At 39.1% G+C, this 24,789-nt stretch overlaps 2 protein-coding genes across 3 annotated transcripts; both read left to right on the top strand.

The window, feature by feature from the left end:
* Positions 1–129: 129 nt before the first annotated feature.
* On the top strand, positions 130–3,352 carry ndufb8 (NADH:ubiquinone oxidoreductase subunit B8). Its single transcript, XM_084741602.1, has 5 exons — positions 130–262; positions 512–638; positions 837–936; positions 2,091–2,246; positions 3,196–3,352. The coding sequence occupies exons 1-5, from the start codon at positions 130–132 to the stop codon at positions 3,286–3,288; spliced, it is 609 nt and encodes a 202-aa protein (XP_084597728.1). The 3' UTR covers positions 3,289–3,352.
* Positions 3,353–3,497: 145 nt separating this feature from the next.
* On the top strand, positions 3,498–19,528 carry sec31b (SEC31 homolog B, COPII coat complex component). Of its 2 annotated transcripts, XM_084741600.1 has the most exons (26): positions 3,498–3,686; positions 5,743–5,967; positions 6,626–6,821; positions 6,938–7,033; positions 7,615–7,755; positions 8,857–8,999; positions 9,078–9,177; positions 9,279–9,440; positions 9,962–10,114; positions 10,429–10,659; positions 10,742–10,816; positions 10,930–11,022; positions 11,140–11,248; positions 11,377–11,555; positions 11,640–11,766; positions 11,957–12,102; positions 12,400–12,573; positions 12,686–12,838; positions 12,940–13,120; positions 13,216–13,605; positions 14,260–14,298; positions 15,819–15,877; positions 17,549–17,674; positions 17,771–17,890; positions 18,011–18,082; positions 18,777–19,528. In XM_084741600.1, exons 2-26 carry the CDS (start codon positions 5,765–5,767, stop codon positions 18,954–18,956), a joined length of 3,648 nt encoding a protein of 1,215 aa, XP_084597726.1. In that variant the 5' UTR covers positions 3,498–3,686; positions 5,743–5,764; the 3' UTR covers positions 18,957–19,528. The 2 variants fall into 2 exon arrangements, with proteins under 2 accessions (XP_084597726.1, XP_084597727.1); XM_084741601.1 differs by lacking the exon at positions 14,260–14,298.
* The last annotated feature ends 5,261 nt before the right edge of the window (positions 19,529–24,789 follow it).

Here is a 24,789-nt window from a genome sequence, read left to right as displayed (position 1 = left end):
AATTTGACATAGCCTCTTTTCTTTTACCCTTCTACTCAAAGGTGCTCAAAAAAGATATTGAAAATATTTTACAATAATAGTATGGGACTGAAATGGTCTTTATGCCGACCCATACTTCAAACCTTGCGCATGCGTACTTCTTCATCTGTCAGACAGCAGCAGCCAGTAAACATGGCTGGTGTTGGTTTCCGACGGTGGGCCCAAGCTCTTTCTAAAGGAAAAGGTTCTGGCTTTTCAGCCCTCTTGTCGCAATGCAGAGCAGGTCAGTAGTGGTATAACTTGCAGTCACACTCTCTGATGAATTTCTATTAAGATGCGTATCAGAGTTTGAAGTTAAAATCCTCGAATGGACGTAACCTTGACGTGCTAACGTTAGCTTACGCTAGCTGCCGCTATTCTGAATGAGAGGGAGAGCGGACAGAATAACATTGTTGTTCCTTCATTTTTACACACCTGAGAGGTTTATAACTAAGACTTAACTTACTTGTGTTTGCATCTGTTGGTATTTCAGCCTCTGGAGTGACCAAGGACACTGTACTCGGTCCATACCCTAAGACCCCCGAGGAGAGAGCTGCTGCAGCAAAGAAGTACAACATGAGGGTGGAGGACTATGAACCATATCCCAACAACGGCGAGGGGTGAGCTTTGGTTTGAATAAGCCTGACACTTATAGTAGTTTATTCTGTCCTTGTTTTGTTTGTAGTGTTACGCAGATGTTGAAAAGTAATGCTCAACTCATACATTGGCATGTTTGCCAGATACATCAACACTATGTGAACCAGCAGTAGTAAAGCCTTTACAGAGATAATCAATTAAATGTTATTGTGTTTTTGTAGCTATGGTGATTATCCAAAGTTGCCAGATCGATCTCAGCATGAGAGAGACCCCTGGTACAAGTGGGACCACCCTGATCTGAGGAGGAACTGGGGAGAGCCGGTAAGATCCTGAAGACTGTGTTTCCTGCTTTTGAAATTATTTATTTTTAATATCAGATTTACATGTGTACTCCATATATTTGATATAGTAGTAATAGTGTACATATTGGGCAATATGTGACAACAACAACACCAAATTTCCCACAATATTTTAAAAGTCAAGTAAAATTTTATTTATTTGTTATTTTTATAACATTTCATGTTAACAAAAATTTGATAGCAAAATTGCTGAAAATATTAAACAATGGAATATATTAAATAAATATGTGGAGGGGTGTGGATCCAATAGAGCGCTGATACTGCTTCAGGAGACATCAGTGAGGCCAGCCATATGACCTCCATCTCCACCATGGAGACCTGGAATAGAACAGAGACACACACACAAGAACACAGACAAGAAAAGAGATTAATAGATATTCTTGCTGGCATAACAAATAAGGAGTATAATTATAAGTTAAGTGATTCATTCAGGAAAAAAGTTAAATCATTGGCATTTCAATGGTATGAGATTTACACAGTACAATGAAAGTCTGAGGAAATTTTACCTTGTCATGTATTATGGTATTTACATGACTACCATTTACAGTAACCCTTACAGGAATAAAAACAGAAGGTTTTTTTAGTTGAACAAAAAACTAATACAGTGGAATTAAAGAATCACAAATAAATCTGCAATTTTGGAGTGATATCACTTGTGAAGCTAGTGATGCTGCCACCATTGATGCTGCCACCACTGATGCTGCCACCATTGCCAAATGTATGTTTGCGGTAATTTGGAAACAGTGTCTCGCTCAGTGTTTATCTTGGGACCAATTGTTTTTTAAAAAAAGAAGAAAGTTAATAATGGATCCTTATCAGTCATATTTAATGTTGTGCATCTTCTTAATGTATTGCTACAGCAATAAAAAGGATGTTTTTGCTGATATTTCTGAAGATTGAACATGCATAATTTTGTATAAACTGTCTAATGATAACATAAAAACATATTTCTGAAAGGCATATTTTCATTCTTTTTTATAGACTATTGCTTTTTGATATGTAGACACCCTAACCCTCAACATACAACAGTGCTTCACCTAAACAACAACATACATTGTTATTACAGTATGAGATTTCCCATGATTTTTAATCTGTGATTCTTTTGATCATTTTTAGATGCACTTCAATTTTGACATGTACATCAGGAACCGTGTGGACACATCTCCCAGCCCTGTCTCTTGGTCCACAATGTGCAAACAGCTGTTTGGCTTCATCGGGTTCATGCTGTTTATGTTCTACCTTGGGCAGAAATTCCCAGCCTACCAGCCTGTTGTAAGTACAGACTAATGCTATGATTTATTCTCCACTGTTGCTATGATTTATCCTCTACTGTTATCAGAGGATGTGAAATTACAGGATAAATTGACACGTGATTTTAAAAGGGAGAGGATTCCTGACTTTAGCTTGTCACTCTGGCTTTAAAAAAAAGATCATCCCTTTTTTATATATAATTTCTAATATGCAATGTCTTGTTTTTTATCTGGACCTTGAGTCTATAATAACATTTGAATTGAAACCTTAACTGACACTATCTTTTTTACCTTTTCTTTTAATCTTTTTGTTCATATTCACATTTTGAATTGTATTATTTCACTTCCTTCTTAGGAGTTATTCCTTACCAGCCAGTTAGAATTAAAGTTGTTCAAATTGCTTTCCTGTTTGTACCCTCTATTATGAATACTTTGAATATGTAAAACAAAATCTGAATACAGATTTGTTTAAGTAAATGTGATAAAGTTTGCAAAGATATTTCTATGCAACATTTTAAAGTCACAAAGGACAACTGTCAAAGACAGCTAGATACAAGATTTTCCACATAACTAATAGATATGTTTCAAGTGTTCGTTACACTTAAAGGTGTTAGAAATTGATACTCAGCATTATAATTGTTAAATCCCAAAGAAACAATCAAGTAGACATAATGTACTCAGTAACTGTTTCCCACCAGTAACTCTGACTCATTTCTATTAATTGAATTGAAGGACCATCCTCAATTTTGCAATCGTTTTTCTTTTTTCACTCATAAATACTAAAATCATGTATGTGCAATGTAAGCAAGACTGTTTAATTATAAAGATGTTATCTGAACAATTTAGATACTTACTTTTTTAAGTTTAGCATCACTTTCTTTTTATTTAGTGCTGTGCCACCTGTAGATGAAATGCTTTGGATTGTTTAATAAAATGCACATTCTCAGTAAAGCATGCTGTCTCTCTTCCAGGCACCCAAACAGTATCCCTACAACAACCTGTACTTGGAGAGAGGAGGAGATCCAGAAAAACAACCAGAGGAAGTCAAACATTATGAAATCTAATGACTAAAGTCTCATTGTACCTGTATATATATTTCTGTCAAGAATAAAGATGTTAACAGTTAAATTTCTTGCTGTGTTGCTCTTGTGTTGTGTATAAAAATAATATTAACATCTCAAATATAAAAGATTGCATTTTGACTGACAAGTAACAAGGAACATATGAAAATTCTTGGATATGTGTATGTTTATACTACAGACATTTTTGCTGGGTCAGTAGTGACTTCGGGGTTACCTTAGGCCAAATGAGAAATGTCCCGTATCGGCTACCGTAGCGTAGTGACAACACGGCAAAGCACTTTGGTCGGATTCTGCCTGCGGCTAAGCTGCTAGCTTGGCTGATAAGTAGCGCTCCAGTCTGTTGTGGATGCGGACAGTCAGGCTCTGATTACACAGTTGACGTGAGTTGTTCTTAAACCCATATTAATCTTTTTTTGTTGGGCCGAGACGTGTCTTATGCACAGTGCCTCTCGTTGCAGATGAGATATGGTAACTAGGGTGGTGGCTGTTAGCTTGTATGCTAGCGGCTGTGGTTATGCAGTGGAACGTTCGTATGTTGAAGGGAACCTTACATTTGCTGAACTCTCGCGAGATGTGTTTATGTATCGTGCTTGAGTAATAAAATTATGGTTCATAATATGACAACGCTGTGAACAAGATCTGTTTAGTTTTAGGCTAAAAAGATATTTTATCAATGTAAGGGAAAAGTCATGGTTTTTGGTTAAAATGCCAGCTCCCGCGAGATTTCGTGGGTCTGGGGCTCCCTTCTAGACACGGCACAAGCACTGTCAGCGAGATAAAACGTTAACCTACTTAGAGATACGATTTCTCACTTATGTAGTGGCATGTGTAATAAATTATCCGATTCCCTAAAACCTTTTGAGTGATTGCTAAGTGATGCCTACATTTGGATATTCACTGTACAATGTTATTGACTAACATTAACTAAAACTAACGGTAAGTGTGCGAAACATATTTGGAGACGTAAATAGCGAAATGCTAACGGTAGCTACCTGCATATCAGGTTAGCTTGCGTTAGATGAATTTTCAAGCGGATTAGCGGAAATTACATGTAGATAACATCAAAGGTAACTATATTTAATTCACTTTAATGTTGACATATATCGTTAGTGTTGGTAGAACAGATATTTTGGTACATGGGTTGAAGCTTTAATGGTTAGCCAGCCGTTTCAGGAAATAGTCGGTGGCAATCTGATACTAGTAAGTAAGGGAGGTACCCTGTTGGGGCCAAGTCAGAGAGTAGGAATTTTTGATTTGTTAATACAGATTTGTGTATCACAAGTCTGACTCAATTGAAAACACTTAAAGGAACATTTCAACCCCAAATCAAAAACACATATTTTCCTTTTTTGTAGACTTATTTAGATCTGCAGAAGTGGAATGTAGGTTACCTACGTATATTTACTGAAGTGCAAATCTGGTACTTTTACAGTACTTTAGTATTTCTGATAGATGCTTCTTTATACATCTATACATGCAGATATTACACTTTCTACTTCTCACTACAGCTTTAGTTACACACTACATTTCAGGTCACAAGGTTTTAACCTTTCCTGTCCAGTGAAAACCATATAACTTTAAATGAGTTGATTTGACACATACATGCGTATCTATGTGTGTATGTAGTATATGCATATATATATTGTTTACTTGTACTTGTTCCTCTGATTCCTAACTACATTTATTATGTGATACTTGTAAGTCTTTTACTCAAATGCTATTTGTGTGGGTGACTTTCACTTTTACTGAAGTAATATTTTAGCAAGATATCTTTACTTTTACTCATGTATGACTTCAGGTTACTTTTTAAAACATTGTACATCAGGTATACTCAAATTGCTTTGTCTGTGGGCCACTTTTGGAAAATGACAGAAAGCCATTTCATGATTAGTACCATATTTTATCTTTTTATCGTGTGTGTAGGCTAATATGCAACTTTTCAAGTAAGGACATTATAGAACACTTACTAATTGGTTTAAACATAAGGAAAACTCACAGTGTAAATCAATTTAATTTGTGAATTAGAAAATTATCATCAAGCCACTTGACACCCTTCCTGGCCCACAGGCTGTAAGTTGAGTATCACTGATCGAGATTAATTTGGTGTGAGTTGTTGAGTTTTTCGCAATATCAGCCATAGAGACGTCTGGTAGATGGCACTTGGCTTGTGGTGCTCAAAGTGCCAAAAAAATAAATAAAATAGAAAAAACTCAGCAGCAATGTTACTTTGCAGAAATCATGATCCAGTTAGTCAAGATAATCTACAGACCTTGTTGGGGGCAGTTTCATGTAGGATCTGTTTTCTTTCAACGGTAGAAAAAAGTAGCTTGACTTTGGGATTAACTGTCCCTTTAATCATGATTTTTTAATCCATGACCGTTATTTTGAAAAGAAATGTATTACATTTGATTTAGTGGAGTCTGTCTATCTGTCCAGAACTTGGAAATTATAGAGGAAAATGAGGCTGAAGGAGATCCAGAGGACTGCCCACCAGGCGTGGAGTCCTGCCGGACACCATCCTATCCGCCTGGCCTTAGGAACATCAGCACAACAGCTGGATGCCTCTTTCAACACCACAGCTGCCCTGGAGATATTTGAGGTGGATTTTTCTGATCCTTCACTGGACATGCAGCTCAAAGGGTCATTACCCACAACAAACAGGTAATTTAGTGAAACTAGGGCACATTTTACCCACATCAGCCACTGTAGAGATGGGAAGTGACTTGGTTCATGTCTTTGATACAATATTTTGTATGTGTACTGCTGTATTTTGGTACAGGATGGTTACAGAAGTAGGCTCTGTATATACAGATGTTGAAGCTCCAGTATTCTGGCACTAGTCAGGATTCATTTCTTATCATGATAACAGAATATTTTTGAGGGATATCATCATGGCACTTCACCCTTTCATATCTGCATGTTATCCAACTTTGAGAAAATATTTTTCTGCAAGCAAGCAATTATTAATGTGAAAATTTGACCTTAAGTAATCATCTTGACTCAATAAGACACAGATCTTCATCCTTACTCTCTGTCTCGTGTAGTTTGGAAAAGTGTTTATTGTATTTACTTGCAACAATGAGCAAAATTAATTAAAATAAAATAAGGCTAATTTGGACTTAAATCACATAATTACATCTGTCTCCCATGTAACTAACACCTTTTTTATATAAATTATGGTTGATATTGGCTTAAAAGGCAAAGAGTTAAAGAGCTAAACACATAGCTTTTGTGTCAGAATGCAGATCACTATTTACTGCTACCAGTGATAGGCAATATATAGACCATAATAACTCCCTGTACTCTTCATATTCCACAGGTTGCACAGCATTGTATGGGTGAATTTTGGAATGGGGGCAGATGGTACAGGAGGGAGACTGGTTGGTGGCAGTGAAAATGGCACTTTAACTGTATATAACCCAGAGGTCATAATGAGCTCCGGAGCAGATGCTGTAGTGGGACAGTCAGACAAACACACTGGACCCATTCGAGCACTCGATTTCAACCCTTATCAGGTAAATGTCTGCAGTTAAAATCTTCTGTGTTCGTAGAGACAGTTTATACAGGAGGCCTTCTCTTTCCTGGATCTGTAGTACACATTGTTAATCTTTCTCAATTTGTCCTCTTACAGAGTAATCTTCTTGCATCAGGAGCAAATGATTCAGAGATATATATCTGGGATCTGAACAACTTCAGCAGTCCCATGACACCAGGAGCGAAAACACAGGTTGGTTGCATGATTGTGAGATCACAAGGTTTAAAGAATTTCACACATCTGTTGAGTCTGATGAGTTGACTTTTTATTTTGATCCTGACCCGTTTACTGTTTGAGTCAAAACACAAAATAGAAACCACAATCCCCAACAGGGAACTTTCTCCTTGTTTCTTTAGCTTTGTAGTTTCATGTCTGTGTGTTAAAAATGAAAGTCTGTTTGTGGTTTCCATTTCATGTGTTGCGTGTGAAACTTCCCTCGGGGGCTGTGTCCACCAAAGGGTTGGCTGGATAAAACCAGCAACAAGTGCAGCATTTCACCCAAAGTTGAACATTATTGAACTATTAGAGACTAGAAAAAACACAAACGCACAGTGCTCAGTGCAGAATAGACATATAGTGTAAATATCTGGCACTCCCATTGCAAACAATAATCCTACATCACTAGTCAGCAGCTTTGTCTGTAAATCGCTACCCACAGTGTTTGCATGGCACAGGCCTTGTGTTGTATTACAGTTTAAATATCTGGGCTCTGTTCGTCTCAGACTCACAGTCAGGTTTGTTTTGACAGTAACAGCCTTTGTCTCTTCTTTCAGCCTGCTGAAGACATCAGTGTTGTGTCCTGGAACAGGCAGGTCCAGCACATCCTGGCCTCGGCCAACCCCAGTGGGAAAGCAGTCGTGTGGGACCTGAGGAAGAACGAGCCCATCATCAAGATCAGTGACCACAGCAATAGGGTTGGTGGTTTTAACACAAAACACATTAGTCTAAACCACAAACAAGCACAAGTCAGGGCACTTAGAAATAGCCCTGTAATCATGATCAAGAAACCAAATATGAGCAATGTTAGTACTGCTTAGAGCACTAGAACCAAAACAAAGACAAACAGGATAGAACGAAGAACAAATACCAAAAATTACTCTTTGCCTCCCTTGCTAAAAAAATGACAGAGGAAAAACTGCTGTGTTTCATGAATCCATCAATTAATAAGGCTTGTCTGCCACACTTGAGCAATATTTTCAGAGTATTGAACACTGGCATAACAGTTATTCACAGGCTTTTTTGTTCTGACACTTCAGCTACTATACAGCGATCAGTGCAGAGTCAGATTGTCTGCCAGTCAAATTAGAGAAAAACACTGGCTCTGTTTCACATAGGCTGATTGGCGTATCCTCTAACTTCTGTTTTTTGGATTGCAATTAGATTACTAAAACAAGCACTTAAAAATGAATGATTATTGTTTGCACCATCATAGGTATGCATATCATGGAAAATGATAAAATCCCAAAAAATCCCAATAATTGTGAATCTTGCAAAATAAATTTTGAGTAGTGCTACATCATAGACCCTGCTTCTCTTTCTTGAACTTTGCTTGTTTTGCTTATATCTCCACCTATGATTATGGGAAATATATTATTTTACGCTGGCTGTCCAATCTCAGTGAGTCCGCCCCACACTAAACCCATGTCACAGCTTTAAAGTCTCAGATTTTATCTGTAAAACTAGAATTTTAGTGTCTTTGGTCATCATCTATTTTGTGAAAATGCCCTCACACCACCCTCAGTTTCCATCACCCCTTTGTATTTCCAGATTTTTGACCAAGACTCTGTTTGTCAGAGTTTAAAGCATGCCAAGCTTTTATCTAGTGCTGCTCTGTGTATGATAACCCAGCAAGAAATAAAGTACAGTGATTGGACTGATACATTGTGTTATCAACATTTATGGGGCAGCATTCATTTTAGGATCTTTTAAGGTTTCCCAGTCTTTTCAGATTTGACAAAAAGGCCAAATGATTATGTTGCACCCTTTAGAAAATCTCCTCTGTGATGTGCTTTTAGATGCACTGTTCAGGAATGCTCTGGCACCCTGATGTGGCCACTCAGTTGGTGTTGGCCTCTGAGGATGATCGACTGCCAGTCATCCAGATGTGGGACCTCCGTTTTGCCACATCGCCCCTTAAAGTGCTTGAGAACCACACAAGGTAAGGGCTTTAACAGTTTCATGCTTCTTTCTGTACTTTAGTCATCTTGCAGATTGCACTGTTGCTGTTTCCTTACAGGGGGATTTTGTCCATATCTTGGAGCCAGGCCGACTCTGAGCTCCTACTGAGTAGTGCTAAAGACAACAGGATCCTCTGCTGGAATCCAAATACTGGAGAGGTATGTGCTGCTTCTCTGTCATCCCTTAATTACCTTGCCTCATTACTATGGTTTAATGGCAACGCCATGGATCATAACAGGTGTATTGTCTTTAATTTTAGGTAATTTATGAGCTTCCAACAACAAACCAGTGGTGCTTTGATGTCCAGTGGTGTCCCAGGAATCCAGCCCTGCTTTCAGCTGCCTCATTTGATGGGAAAATCACAGTCTACTCTGTCATGGGAGGGAGCTTGAAGGCTCAACAGCAAAGCACAGCTGATAAGGTAGCGGCTGTTCTTGTGTGATGTATTTAATTCCAAACCCTGTGTGCTGAGCCACATTGCTTGTCCACAAGATGGTGCTGGTGTGAAGGGATTGACATTGACTAATGAACTCATTGACCCATGTACAGAATAGAGCATTGAAGTTGAATGATAGTGAAATGACTACCTGGAATTTTTAAGTAATTGACCTCAAGCAGGGCTGCAATTACATCAGAAGTTAATCTGTTGAATATTATCACAATATAGCAATGAGTCATTCTGCCTGTAAAATGTCAGAAAAATAGTTACAAATGTCCTTCACAGTCTCACAACATATTTAACATATTTAAATGTACTTTTTTACATTACCAACAGTCCAGAAATCAAAAATATCAGTTTAGTTTCATAGATGCTGAAGACTGGCAGCAGATATTTACATTTGAGAAGCTACAGCAGTGATATTGTTGAATTAAAAATAAATTGTTTTAGCCCAACAATGAAGATTTGTGCTTGTTTTAACATTTGACATTTCTATTTAACAGATATCCTCCTCATTTGATACAATGGATCCCTTTGGTACAGGGCAGGTGCTGCCTCCCCTGCAAGTTCCTCAGCAAACAACGCAGGACACCATAGTTCCCCCTCTGAAGAAGCCTCCTAAGTGGGTGCGCAGGCCGGTGGGGGCTTCCTTTGCTGTAAGTTACATGTATTTGCTTTAATTAAGAATTATCTTATTATTGCCAATGTTGATATTTGGCCTAATATTGTCAGTCTTATTTTCTTTATTATTTTCCTCTTTTTTGTCCTCCTGTTTTCTTTATATTGTATTTCTGCTTTTGTTGCCTAATGTAATCTCAGCATCACTGATCATCCCCAAGAAGTAAAGGTCGAATCAATGAAAACAGTGCAACATTAAAGTATTTGATAAGTATATGAATGGAAAATGTGTTAAATTTTGCCAAATAATTCATTTTATGTCTGATCAGTTGTTTGTTTGTTTTTTGCTTAGTTTGGTGGAAAGCTGATAACCTTTGAGAATCCCAAGCTGCCTCCAGTGCAGAGCCCCCAGCCTGTCCCCAGACAAGTGTTTATGAGCCAGGTTACCACGGAGACAGAGTTCCTCCAGCGCTCCAGGGAGCTGCAGGCAGCCCTGCACTCGGGCTCCTTCAACAACTACTGCCAGGCCAAGATTCAGAACGCCAAGTCAGACGCTGAGCAGGACATATGGAAGTTCCTTCTGGTGGGTCCTCAACACAACATTAAGTCTGTCAGTCAGTTTGGTGTTGTTTTATTTTGAGCTAATTCAGTTTCTCTGCATACAGGTTAATTTTGAGGATGAAGCCCGCATTAAATTCCTCAGACTTTTGGGTTTCAGCAAAGATGACTTGGAGAAAAAGGTATTTTTCCTCTAAAATGTATTTGAAGCTATTAGCTGATATCTGTCACATATACCAGTGAAATTGTGGCTGACTTCCTTTGTTTTATCTGTAAACATTTTGTGTTTATTCAGATTTCAAAATGTCTGGGCAAGAGTTTTCAGCACAATGGGCATGGAGTTGATGCCAAAGATCTGGCAGAAAAGATGCAACGACTCACCACTGAGGTCAGCAAGTCTGCACACACTGCAAAACATTTTCCAATTTTTAGTCATTGTTAGTATTATGCATGCTAACCTTTGCAGCCCATGTTAAGTTTAAAGTCTCTTTTGTTGTATTTCCAGAGGACTGAAGAAGCAACTGATGGTCAGACTTCAGGTTCTGTTTCACCAGCAGACTTTTTTAGTCAAACCCCAAAGGAAACCTCCAACTTTCAGATCCCTGTGTCATGTGGTAAAATCCTTAAATTAAATTTGTGATTAAAACACATATTGTCTCTGTTTAGATGTTTTACATCTTGTCAATGTTTGTTATTATTAGAAATCTAACTACAGTTTGTGTTGCTCATTCTTCTAATGAAGATACGGATGGTTTGATAAGCCAGGCGCTGCTGGTTGGTAACTTTGAGGGAGCTGTGGATCTGTGTCTGAATGACGGTCGCTATGCTGAAGCCATCCTGTTGTCTATCAGTGGAGGAGAGGAACTGCTCAAGAAAACTCAGCAAAAATACCTGAGCAAGCAAAAGAACAGCGTGTCAATGGTAAGATCGGTTCAGTTGATACAATAACATGTGGAAAATATTTATGTTGTACATTAAACTAATTTAAATTGTCCCCAAATGCAGCTTATATCCTCAGTGGTGACCCAGAACTGGAGAGACATTGTGCAAAGCTGTGATTTGGACAACTGGAAGGAGGCTCTGGCTGCTCTGCTGACCTATGCTCACCCTGAAGACTTCGCCCGTCTGTGCGGTAAGTTGCTCTCAAGTGTATCAGCACAGTGATCATGCTGCAACATGCCTTGTTCCAGTAGGGCTGAGCCATTTCAGCAGTATTTGTTTTACTTGCTTAGTAACTTTTCTTTTCGTACATATCCCCAAGCTCTCATTTCAACCTTCCCTTTGTCTTTAACCTTGTTTGAGCTTATAATTCTTCTTGGTAGATACTCTGGGAGGCCGGTTGGAGCAGGAGAAGACAGAGAAGCGCTGTCTGCAGGCCTGTCTGTGTTACATATGCTCTGGGAACATTGAGAAGCTTGTGGAGTGCTGGGCCTCTCACAGAGAGAGCGCCACCCCTCTCGGTCTAGAGGTATAGACTTTGTCACGTTTTCTTTTTAAAAAGATCAACAAGTACAGTAGGATAATAACCTCAGGGAAACAGATCTTTTTTTTTAATAGTAATTATGGATTTTGTACATCTCACGTGTCTATGACATGAATTAGGAACAGTTGCTTGTACTGACATGCAAAACCAGTGCAGCTGTTTGGAAGAACAGACAGGAGGATTTTTATGAGCTGCATATGCAATGTACGTTATAGCCCAAAGGTGTGAGTGCAGCAGTCACAGTGACACGTGTTTTTTGTTTTTTGTGTGTGTGTTTTTCAGGATCTAGTGGAAAAAGTAATGATGCTGCGTAAGTCAATCGAACGCCTCCGCAACAGTGAGGTGGCAGTGCAGAGCCCCATCCTGGCTGAGAAGCTGACCTGCTACGCTGGAATACTGGCTGCAGAGGGCAGTCTGGCCACTGCCATGACCTACCTGCCTGACAACTCAGACCAAGTAAGAAGCAAAATTGTAACCTAATCACACAAACCCAAGTCCATTTTGCTCCATCTGAGTAGTATTACATAATCAATTGTGTGTTTGCACAATTTTGCCCCCCTCCTCACAGCCTGGGATCATGATGCTAAGAGACAGGCTGTTCCATGCTCAGGGAGAGGCTGCCGTCGGACAGCAGCCTCCAAATTCCTTCAACAGAGTTAATGTGTCAACAGCCAAGCCCGCTCCTGCTGCTCAGACTCCTGCACCAAAAGCACAAGTTATGGTATGAATGTATTCTTTTACAAGATGATCTTTCTCATGTAATTATGGATGTTTGAATTTGTCTTTAAAACATTGTGTTATTTCTTTTTTCCCCTACTTTAGAGTCAGTACCAGCCTTCCACTTCTACTCAGCAGCAGCCTCCTTTGCCGTCAGTTTTTACTCCACAAGCTGCTCCAACCAACACCGGGCCTGGTCTGCCACCTTCTTCTCATGTACTGCCGCCCAGTGCGACCCGCCCTGCCATGAGGCCTTCATACCCCCAGCACCCTGCTCCAGCTCCAGGTTTGACATTCACTATTTGTTGTCTACTTCCAGGTTTTTCTGACTGATTTTATCTGACCGTTGATGAATCATTCAATGGTCCTTGTCTTTGCCAGGTTTCCTTCCTCATCAGCCATTCCAGCCTCAGCCTATGCCCATGGGCGGGCCCTCAGCCTTCCCTCCTCCAGGTCCTTCAATGCCAGCTGCTAACTTATCAGGACCTCCACCACAGCCTTCGTCATCGACCCCTGGAGGCATGCCCCCCATGCCCAGCCCCGGGGTACCACCGACCAGCTTCATGCCGTCTACCTCAGGCCCCATGCCACCCAGCTCCCAACCCGGAGCCCCGGTTCCCATGTACCCAGGGGGCCTCCACAACCAGGGGCCTGCACCCCCCATGGCATCTGGTCCCTATGCTCCTCTTGGATCAGGATATCCGCAGGGAGGCCCCGGAGCTCCTGCTGTAAAGCCCTTTGCGGCCCCCGCTGTTGCTCCTCCTCCTACAGGTAGATGTCATGTTGGTCACGTTGTAGTCAGAAGATCACAATTACATTCATTCCATTTGCTTTTTCACTCATTTTTGCTTAAAGTTCCCATGAAACGGCTAGTGAAGTGCTTATTACTTACATAAATTTACATGTTTCCTGTAAAAACAGGCAGTTCAGGGAGAGTTCAGGAAACTCTGTAAATCAGAGAGAGTTGAGGCCGAGCATCCAGAGCACATCTGAGGGAAAACCAGAAAATATTTACTCCATAAAATGAACCAGTTTCACCCAAATAATTTAAGTGAATTAAGTTATAAGGTTGTGTTTTTGTCTGGGCCCCAGAAACACTCCACTCCAGGGGCTTCATAAGAAAGAAACACAAATTGAATGGAACTGGACCCAAATTTAGTGTACACCCCCAAGTGTAAGAAATGGCGAACTCTAAAATACCATTAAGAATACCTCAGAATACCTACTAAATGTCTTTTTTTGTCAGTATTAGGCCAGATACTGGCATATAGGTGACATATGACGTAAGATAAAAACACTAAAATTGATGGTGACTTCATAGGAACTTTAAGAATTTGTTGATAGAGAGAGATCTGCATATGTTAAGGAATCTTTTGCTCATGGTTATTGAATCCTATTCATCTGTCCACCTCATTTGACTTGCAGGATACTTTCCATGGCTGAATTCCCAATGTGACTACCAAGGTGACAGGGTCAGGGTTGGATATGGAACAAGAGTGCACTGAAATATACACTGAGTGACCAGAAACACACCTGTGCTATGTAATATAATGCAATGCAATACAATATCTCTGCATTAAGTTCTCTGTTTGTACTGTATTGCAGTCCATTGTACAGAGTTTATGAATTTCTCTCAGTGTATTTTGGTGGTGTTTGCTTGTGCTGCTGTATGCTTGAGGGAAATGTAGAGTATGTTATCTTAAAATACAATAAACAAAACCACAGTCTACAGGCAAGATTTTTCTAGGTTTTATTTACAATCATACAATGATCAGCCAAGAAAACACGCACGCAATACATTTATAGTGCATATTAAAAAGGAACATGATGCTTTTAACTATTCAGCATTGGGGTATTGTTGCTGAGTGATAATGAGGATGCTGCCTGAACATTTTGCCATATTTGCCAAAACTACTGAGAGCTACAGTATAATGAGATGTTTTTACTTAAAAGTTTTTGCCACAGACTAACCTTGGCTCAAAGAGATTGCGTTTGTCAATCTTTGGCTGCTTGAGTGTCACTTCAGCAAAGAAAACTAGACTTGCACCGATTAATCGGCAGTGCTCGGAATCGGGCCGGTTTTCACGTGACTGGCCTTGACCGGTGACCGGCCGGTCAGCGTCACAAATCCGGTTCTGTGCCCGTCATTGTCACACACATGTTCTGCACGATGGTCACGTCATGCGCGCAGCAGACAAACTGACCGTGACGTCAACACAGCGCTGATAACAGCTACACACTCTGACACACGTCTGCTTGAAGATGGTGTCAGAGACAGATTCCAAGAACAAGATAAAGAGAAGACAGACAGTCTACAACGAAACAGAGCAGCTGACAATGTCGCAAAACAGCCGTAAACTCTCTCGCACTTCAGGCTAATGCTAGCAAGCTAGCAGCAGACTGCTGTTCACAGAGGGACAGTTAAAATCTCACCTCCTGTTCTGGCTGAAGAATAAACAACCTGCGTTGATGTGTCTCCTCAAACATTTTCTCATCCAGACTCCTTTAACTTCTGTGTTTGTTTTTCTCACGGCAAAGTTTTACTTCAAACTGTTGCACCGCGTTAGTCTCCGGTTTGTTTACATCCGCTTCCACAAAAGATCACGTGAAATCGCGTCCCACGAAATCCCGCGAGATGATATCGCGAGATCACGTTCACCCAATTCATAATCTTAATATAAAATTATAACAAGGCCTGGTTGTAATCTGGATGATTTTGGAGAAAGTATTAAATTAATATTTAATAGTCAGTGTCTTATTATGAACATATTTACAAGAAAAGTTGCAAAAATGTTTGTGAATGCTGTCAATTACAGTTCTTAGAAAGACTGAAAATCGGAACCGGCCAAAATCGGAATCGGTAGGTCAGACCCCTCAATAATCGGAAATCGGAATCGGCTAAGAAAGTTGAAATCGGTGCAAGTCTAAAGAAAACGCTGTTATTTCTCTCTAATTCTCTCTCGTTATTCCTCTTCTAAATGTAGGACCTCAAGAAGGCTGGAATGACCCGCCAGCAGTGCGAGGTGGACCCAGGAAGAAGAAGGTATTTGTCTTTTAATCACTTAATGTGTATACTGGTGTTTCTCAAAGTGAAGACAAAACAAGTAAATCCTGACCTGGCCAGTATCTATTATTTTTAATCCATACATTGTTAGTGACATTGGATATTCAGTGTAGCTGGAGTTCATTCACAGCAATCTTGTCCCCAGGTGAATGTGGTTTCAATGTGTCTTATTTCCCTAATGCTGACATCATCGTCATGGTGACGTTGTCATGGCAAGAGTGTTGTGTGATGTAGCTGTCGAGTTCACACATTAACGTATCACAAGAGAATTTGCTGTCAGCTCATAAATCTCCTGTACTCCTGCTATGATCTAATGTATTTTGACTATATTGACCCTTTTGAACTTGAATGATGCTTAAAAGTTGATTAAATGTTATGTTGTCATCACTAATAGTTCCAGACCTCTGACCTTGAATAAAATTTTGAGTCATCACTTAGAGATCCATGTATCCATGCATACTGTATTTATCACTATAAAAATAGTCATTTACATATTCCAATTTTGTCTAGCCCATACAAAATTTCTTTTAAAATACGCTGAATAGAAATAATATGCTTGCAAATGTATGTTTGCTCACACATAAAGTGTTCTAGTTTATAACTGTTATTGTGAGCTTAGGTCAAATCCAACTTTGCTAAAAAAAATAAACCATCCCAATGTTCTTCATGCCTGGAAAATAAGTAAAGATATAAAGCAAGCAGTTGTTTGGACATTTCTGTCACAAACCTTTGTAGGAACTTCTAACATTTTCAGAGAAGGGCTATCAGAAGGGCTTAAATACCCCCTAATCATGCTGCTTCCATAGATGGTTTGATTTTCACTGTGGAGTAAGCCTAGTGGCTGTGGTGGATTCTGACTCATGGAAATCCAAACAAGCCACAGTGATCCCGCAGCCTCAGATGTTCAGACTGGGCCTCTTTTTTCTTTTTTTTTTTTTTTTTTTAGTAGATGTGGTCAGTAATGGGTCCAGGGTACTATTTGGAGTGACTGAAGCTGCATGTTTTAACCATTTATCTGTTACTTTTAACCATCTATGTGAGATTCTTGACTCACATGTTTATTAGTTTTCATGACAAAATACAAAATATCAGATTGCTCTAAATACAAATATCTGGATCTTTCTTATTTCTGGACTGCATGGTGGAAACGTGGCTGACGATTCATTGTATACACAGTGAAAGCGTGCTGTGTAGTAGCACTGGGCAGCGTTAAATAATTCAGACCATCAAGAGCACAGTTCATTTAACGTATCATTTGCTCCTTACGCTTCACTAATAAATATTGTATTAGTAACAATGAATTTAATGACTACATGTAATTTGTAATGAGTTGTGTGTAATGACAAACCCACAGAGAAGTACTCTTAACATTAACATTAATAATCAAATTTCTAGCAACAGAGGGTGAATGTTGTTAGCAAACAAATTAATCTGAAACTGTTCAAATGCAGAAAGCAGACATGACAAAGTTAGCAGTTAGCAGTTAGCTAACTATGAGCTAAGTTGCTGCGTTTCTCTGTCCACAAGTGGCAAATATATATATATATATATATATATAGTTTGTCAGACCTAACTGGCTGAACACAGCTCAGTTGTTTCATAACCTTCTTCTCACTGTTTGGATGCGTCTCACTGACTGTCTGTACACAGGTCCCTGATAACTACACTCCACCAGCCCCTATCACTGCCCCTGTGATGGGATTCCCTGTGGAGGCCCCTCAGCCCCATGACCATGCCCAAGTACCCCCTGGAGCCCCACAGGAGCCCAGCGTGCAGGTCGGTTTGTGACAAGGGCCTGTTATCTGAATTCTCAACAGCAACGCAGACAACAAACATGTCAGCACCTTGTGTTTGTGTCCTTGTTTTCCTCAGCTCCTCCAGCAGCTGCCAGCAGAGAGGGTGGAGCAGAAAGAAATCCCAGCTGAACACATGGTCCTCAAATCCACCTTTGACAGCCTGGTGCAGCGCTGCCAGCTCGCAGCAAGAGACCCGGTAAGTCTGTCACTCTGTGTTTGTGCGGCTGCATGACAGCTTGTATTGACTGATGGGGAAAAAAGAAATAAAAGGTTTGGGTTGCATCAGATCAAATGTCTGCAAATGTGTCATTTTCAGCAAACAAAAAGAAAACTTGACGATGCAGCCAAACGGTTGGGATACCTGTATGACAAGCTGAGAGAGCAAACGGTAAGACAGTATTAGATTATTACAGCCATGTGCCAAAGGTAAAAGTGCTGTAGGAAAATGTTTTGGTGAAAATACACTCACCATCTTGGAACAGTTACAATCCTAATTGAGACCTTATTGAAACTAATAAACTAATTAATATTCTGGTGTCTATTATCACCAGTCTTTTCTGGTCTGTGTCCAAAATGCAGTGATGAATTCAAATTTAAGAGTCACTGAACACATGATGCTGTAGCTGAGTGTTTTTTAAACTTTGCTTTGAGCATCACAAACATACTTCCATCCCCCTTCATTGTAATGGGTCAAATGAAATGGTTCAAAACTCAGGAAGATAAAAATAGAATGATTAGAGGTAACTGAGAAAATGTTTTTGTGTGATTTGAGTGAACCAACAGTTTGAAATGTCTAGTAAAAAATCACAGTGGATCCATGTTTAATAGCCATTAGTGTAAATTCTGCTGTTGCATTTTTTAATGGAGGTAAAATAAAGGGCATTTATTAACTACTTGATAGTAAATAAATTGATATTTCTGACTTTAACAAGATGCACACAGCAAGAGCATCTATTCAAGTCCAGAAAAATTTTAAACATTTCACACACTTCTTCTCCATCACATTTTTCTTACATTTTATTGCCTAAACATCAGGTGCCACATAGTAACGTGATACCGCTGTTTCCCTGTCGATCTCGTAGCTCTCTCACAACATCCTGAATGGGCTCCACGAGATCAGCCGCTGTGTGGCGAGCCAGAACTACCAGCGGGGTCTGGAGGTCCACACCCAGGTGGTCAGCAGCAGCAACTTCAGCGAGATCTCCGCATTCATGCCCATCCTCAAAGTGGTCATGACCATCGCCAACAAGCTGGGCGTCTAACCCCCCCTCGGGGTGGTGACCCCACCAAACCACACTTCAGTGTTATCATATTGTTATATATGTATTTATTTCTCTTTTTTTTGACCTGATGATGTGCTTTGATAATGAGAATAATTACTGATGAAATTGCAGATTGTGGTCTCCATCACCCCACACTCCGTAATCCTTCCCGGAGGACTCGGCTGACGGGCAGTGAGGTGGACTTTTGTAGAGATTTGTCGATGTTGCTGTGGTAATTTTACGATAAGATGAATGTATTCTGAAAGTCATGATTCTGTGTAAATTCAAACAGTTGATGTAAAATACGAAGCAAAGTTTGAATCGAGGCTTGTTTGTACAAGTAGGTGCATTTTCATAGTCCACATTACACGTGCATATTTCTCCTCTCAGTTCAAATACATGCAGTGCTCCAACTGTAGAGTCAAAACATCTGGGACTAACAACTCCTACGTCCACTGGCTGTAGGGGCGGAAGTCGTGAGAAAAAAATCTGGGTTGCACTTACTGTTTATCCTGTCGGTGTAGTTTGTAAGAGGGAGAAACGGACTGATGCTCTTTTTACTGAGTGTGTATCATTTCACAAGAAGCATTTGGAAACACTGTAACATAAATATTGATTGTTCTCTTCACCTGCTGTAACAGATTGTGTCCAGTTAAAGGGATAGTTCGGATTATTTGAAGTAGGGTTGTATGAAGTACTTGTTGACAGTCAGTGTATTATCCACAGTAGATAGCTATCGATGTGCCCCAGTTTGTAGAAGTAGCAGCATATTTAGATGATATTTAGACTATTTTTACAGCCTTACAGTCAGCCTTTTCCAATGGGAATTCGACGTTATTTAGGGCAAATATCGCTCTCTCCAAACCAACCAAACTCCATATGAAAAATCAGTAATTTTACTTTGCAGAACTCGAGACTTGCTGGTCTACCACTGCCTCAATCGTGTAATTTGTTTGTGTTTTTGTGTGACCTTGGTGTTTTGAAAGGTTAGCTCAGATTCAACAAAGTCACAAAATAACACTAACAAACTCACGGATCGAGGCAGCGGTAGACCAGTACCTCCTCTGTTTATTACTGATTTTACTGATTTTGCCAATGGAGTCTGGTTGAGCAAGACAGTGATTTTTGGCTTCTATAACAATAGTTTCCTGCCAAAAAAGGCCGTTTGACAGCAAAGTAAAGCAATCAAAATATTCTAAACATAGTATACACTTAAACTGATGCTGATTTATACGTTAGAAGTACCTCATGCAACCCCACTTTAAATAATCTGAACTATCCCTTTAATAGTGCCATGATTGGTTTTGGGCCAAAGCACTGCAGAAAACAGTGATTGTCAAAACTGTTTATTCTTTTTAATTCATTTTGTGTAAACTTAACCCTCTTTGCATATTGTTATTTCCTGTTAGCTTGTGTGAGTGACTGAATCTTTTTTTTTCTTTGCATCAGTGTGCATGTCTCCCCATGTTAACCCCTTTCACATGGCAGCTCATGAACAAAAAAAATTACATTAATTTATGTTGAACTGCAAATGAATTGACATCTGTGCTGCACCCTCCATGTTAAAGGACGCTCTTACTCATCTTTCCAACCCATGCTCTTTTGTAACTCCGGATTACGTTCTTTTGAAAAAATGTTTGTTTTAGATTAGATCAAACAATTAAACCAACTTAAAAAAATGAACTGACAAATGAAAACATATGATATCCTGAGGTTTGTAGCTGGACATAAAGCTGGATAGTTTGGTGTGTCATGGCAGCAGAAGGCAGTAAAGTGCCTCAGTGCTCATTTTGGTTGCACAGATATTTATACAATCCATGTTGCTTACTTTACTCATTGCGGTATCTTTTTTCAAATAAAATTTCACTTCAAAGGTTTTGGACTTGATTTATTTCTTCAAATGTATTAATTGATTCAAGAATTCATCACGTGATACCATTGACAAGTCCTAACTAATGGCTTTAGTAATGATAACGAAATCATTAATTAATCCTTTATAGATTTATAGTTATTAGCCATGAAAAAGGACAACTTTGCAGGTGCCAGGCTTCAGAAAATGAGTGACATTTTTTTCTGTGCTCTTAAATTCATTATTAGTAACTTTGGCTGTTGGCTTATTAGACAGTGAGCACCGTGTGACCCCATTATAAATGAATCTAATTATCTGCCATTGCAAAATAGGTGGAAAGTGAGGAGAAAGGCGTCCTTAAATATCTTTGTTCATCCACAACTAAAAGATATTCAGTTTACTGTCACAGGCAAGTAAAGAAACTACAAATATTCACATTTAAGAAGCTGGAGTCAGAATTTTGACTTTTTTTTTTCCTTTAAAAATTACTAAGCCCTAATCCAAATAAATGTAATACATGTCTGGTATATTAAAGCATTTCCTTTGTGTTGTTCTTTCACATAATTAAATAGAAATGTAAAAAATCTATGTCAAATAATTCAAATTGACATATACCTGGTATATTTTCTATCTTGTGAGGGGTCCTTGGCTAAATTATTTGGCAGCTCTTGTTTAATAAATCTGATCATAATGCAATAATATAACGTTTCTTATAAAACTCTTGAAGTGAACATTGTTTTTTGGGTTTGATGCTTTGTTTTGCCTCCAGTTTCCTTTCTGAACAGTAGGTGTCGCTGTGTTTAACATCATACATGTGCTGCTTTATCTCTCCAGTGCATCTGTGCAGCTTCAGCACAATGAAAGAGCTGTGCACTTATCAGAGTTGTCTACACCCACAGGTAAGCCTCACCTTGTCTGAAACTGTAGTTTCCTATTTGCACCAAAAGCACGTGAATGCATCAGCGTACGTGCGCATTTACGACTTTCTTCCTTTCTCGGACACTTTACAGAACACATTTTAAGGGCCGTTTCATAATTCATTGATTTCATTCAGTCCCTGCCAGCTCCTGAGGCAGTGAAGTGGCAGTTTACAAGCTGGCACAGGTGGTTAAGCCGGCCTGTCCTCATTGGTCCAGCAGGATCATAAGTCAGGAACTGGCCGCTGATTGGCCGGCAGCAGTCAGACGCTGTGAGCTTGCGTGGCGTGTATGTTTTGGGGGTGTTTTGAACTGCAGTAACCTCCTGACAGTCTGGGGTGATGTTGCATGATATAATTCAACATCGCCGCACATCACACCATACGGTTGCGTCCTGAGTCATGCTGTAATCTACCGTCATGAGGCTTCTTAAGTGCATGTTCAGGAGTTTATAGAGCACAGATCCTCCCAAAATACATTCAACCGTGACCTGTGGTGGAAAGTACCAAGTAGGGGAGACTGGGGACGGCTGCAACACTTTCTTTCAGTTACTTGATATTTTAAACTTACATCTGTCTGCTAATTGCCCATACCATTTAAAGGAGAAATCCGTAATATATTAACTGTAATTGATCATAAATTGACCATGATATTAAGCAGTAGATGTTAACAGTTAAACCCCAAAATTGTATTTGAGTACAATACTTGAGTAAATGTACTTTGCACCACTTTGCTTCACCTCAACCAGCAACATCCTTAAAATGCTGCTTACATATTAATATATAAATAATAACCTGAGTGTACAATATTCTGAAAGATGCCATTCTGCATATATGGAGTATTTTTACTTTTGTATTATTACATTGTGGTGTTACTGCTTTTACCGAAGTGTAAGAGCTGAGTGCTTTTTCCACCACTGGATGTATCTCCAACCAAATAGGTTTCATTAGATCTTAAGATGTTTTGTCGAGGAAATCCTTCTATTTATGAAGGGTTAAGGTTTTTTTTTTTTTTTTTTTTTGCCTTATAAATTACTTAAAAGATCTACTAATTGAATAATCGACTACTTGTTTCAGTACTGGAGAACTTTTCTCAGCAAAAATTGCATTTTGGTAGCAATGGTAACTTCCACAAACCATGAACTCACTGGCCTGGAAACATCTGATATAATACAAACTGGTCTCTGGTTAGCAAACTGGCCCTACATTCCTCTCTGCCCTGTGTAAACCATTTAACACATATTCAGAGCGCCGTCTTCATCTACAGGCCGAGTATTAAATAGGTGGGCTATATTTGACTTGCACACTTGTGCATGTGCTGAATTCTTAAACCCTCTCACTAAAACATGGCGTTAAATACAATAACTGACTCAATACTGGGTTTATTTTACCAGCGGGCAGAAAATGGTCCCCACTTGATCCCCACAAATGTTAACCCAGTATGTTTTTTTAGTGTGCAGAAGGCAAAACCTGTGCAGGTAACAGAAAACACCCAGAAGTCCCAGTTGGATTATTGCCAGAGGACTAGATTGTTATGCGTAACATCTGCAAACAAAAAGACGCTGTGGGAGAAATATACAGGTCATTTACACGAGCAAGTTTAGCAGTAAATAAGTAAATAAACATACTCCAACAACAGTTAAGATTCTGCATTCAATAAGTACTTATTAACACTTAGTCACAAGGCATCTGTGCAATATGAAGACATATGGCGTCTGTGCAGTATCTTTCTGTAGGGCATTGCGCAATGTGGTATGTTCTGGTGTTTACAGATCTGGGTGTGACATTTCATCTTAATGGTAGTTTGATTGTACATGTTTGCTGCTGTTTCAACTGTGTTCTCTCTAATTCCCCAAGGGAGACAATATGGCTAATCTATCTAAAAATGCTTAATAAGAATTATCAGCAAGATATTCTTAAGTATGAAACATCAAAGTGGTTTCACTGAGTTATAGTTTCACAGTATATATGATGCAAGTTGAATATATCAGTGATTAAGTGATTAAAGGATCTATAAGAAGCATTTTGTTCAAAAATGTAGGTATTTTTAACAACTTTAAATACTGTTGGGTAGTATTTATGTTATCTATTTGTATATATGGAGCTGAAGCAGTGGTGGAAAGTAGCAAAGTACATTTACTTAATTACAATACTTGAGCACAATTTTGAGGTAATTCTACTTTCATTTGCTGCTTTATACTTCTAAAGTTATTTGAAAACTACGACTACTTACAAATTTGACTCAAACGTATATTTTTATATCGAAAATATGAGATGGGCTAAGAAATAAGGGGTGCAACTAACTATCAATGCAGTTCTTATTTTGAATTAATTGATTAATCTGCCTCCATCTAAACTAGCAGTTTTATTAAAAGTTCTGCTTATATGTTATTGCATCAATAATAACCCAATAATATGCAACTTTTGATACTTATACTTATATTTATACATATATCTGATAAAACACCACTTTTGATTACATTTTACTTTAAATGCAGGACTTGCACTTGTGGTGGAGTCATTTTATATTGTTTTATTGCTAATTTTACATCAGTGAAGGATCTGAGTACTAATTCTTTAATTTCACTGTACTACCCTGTGTCATATAATAATGATAATGATAATAATGATAATAATAAATGTTCGAGTCTTTCCTTGAATAACAGAAGTTAAGATATCCTTCCAATACTAACAATGCACCTGGAGGCAAATTCAGCCAGAAAAGAGCAGCCTTCTTCCCAAACACTGTGAAGCCTGAATCCAGCCCTGTTCATCATTTAACACTGACAGCGTCTGGCCTCTTTCTCTACCACCATCAAGATTAAATGCTTCCTGCAGGTGATTTGCTGTTGTTAAAATGTACCGGACCTGCAGCAGCAGCAGCATTTGGATCATCTGTTTCACGTCCAACAGATCTGCCATAACAGCTCTCAGAAAGAAAGAAAAAAGAACCAAAGTAAGAAAAGTAAGTAAGAGTGAAGTCCAGATGGCAGAAATGTGTTTAAATTTGCACCAAAATCCCATAAAAAAAAGTATACATTTAAAAGTAACTCTGCTTGGAAACATAA

Source organism: Lutjanus erythropterus, chromosome 17, assembly GCF_056507025.1.
Source record: "Lutjanus erythropterus isolate fLutEry1 chromosome 17, fLutEry1.hap2, whole genome shotgun sequence".
NCBI classification, from domain to species: domain Eukaryota; kingdom Metazoa; phylum Chordata; class Actinopteri; order Lutjaniformes; family Lutjanidae; genus Lutjanus; species Lutjanus erythropterus.
This window is presented reverse-complemented; position numbering and strand designations above follow the sequence as displayed.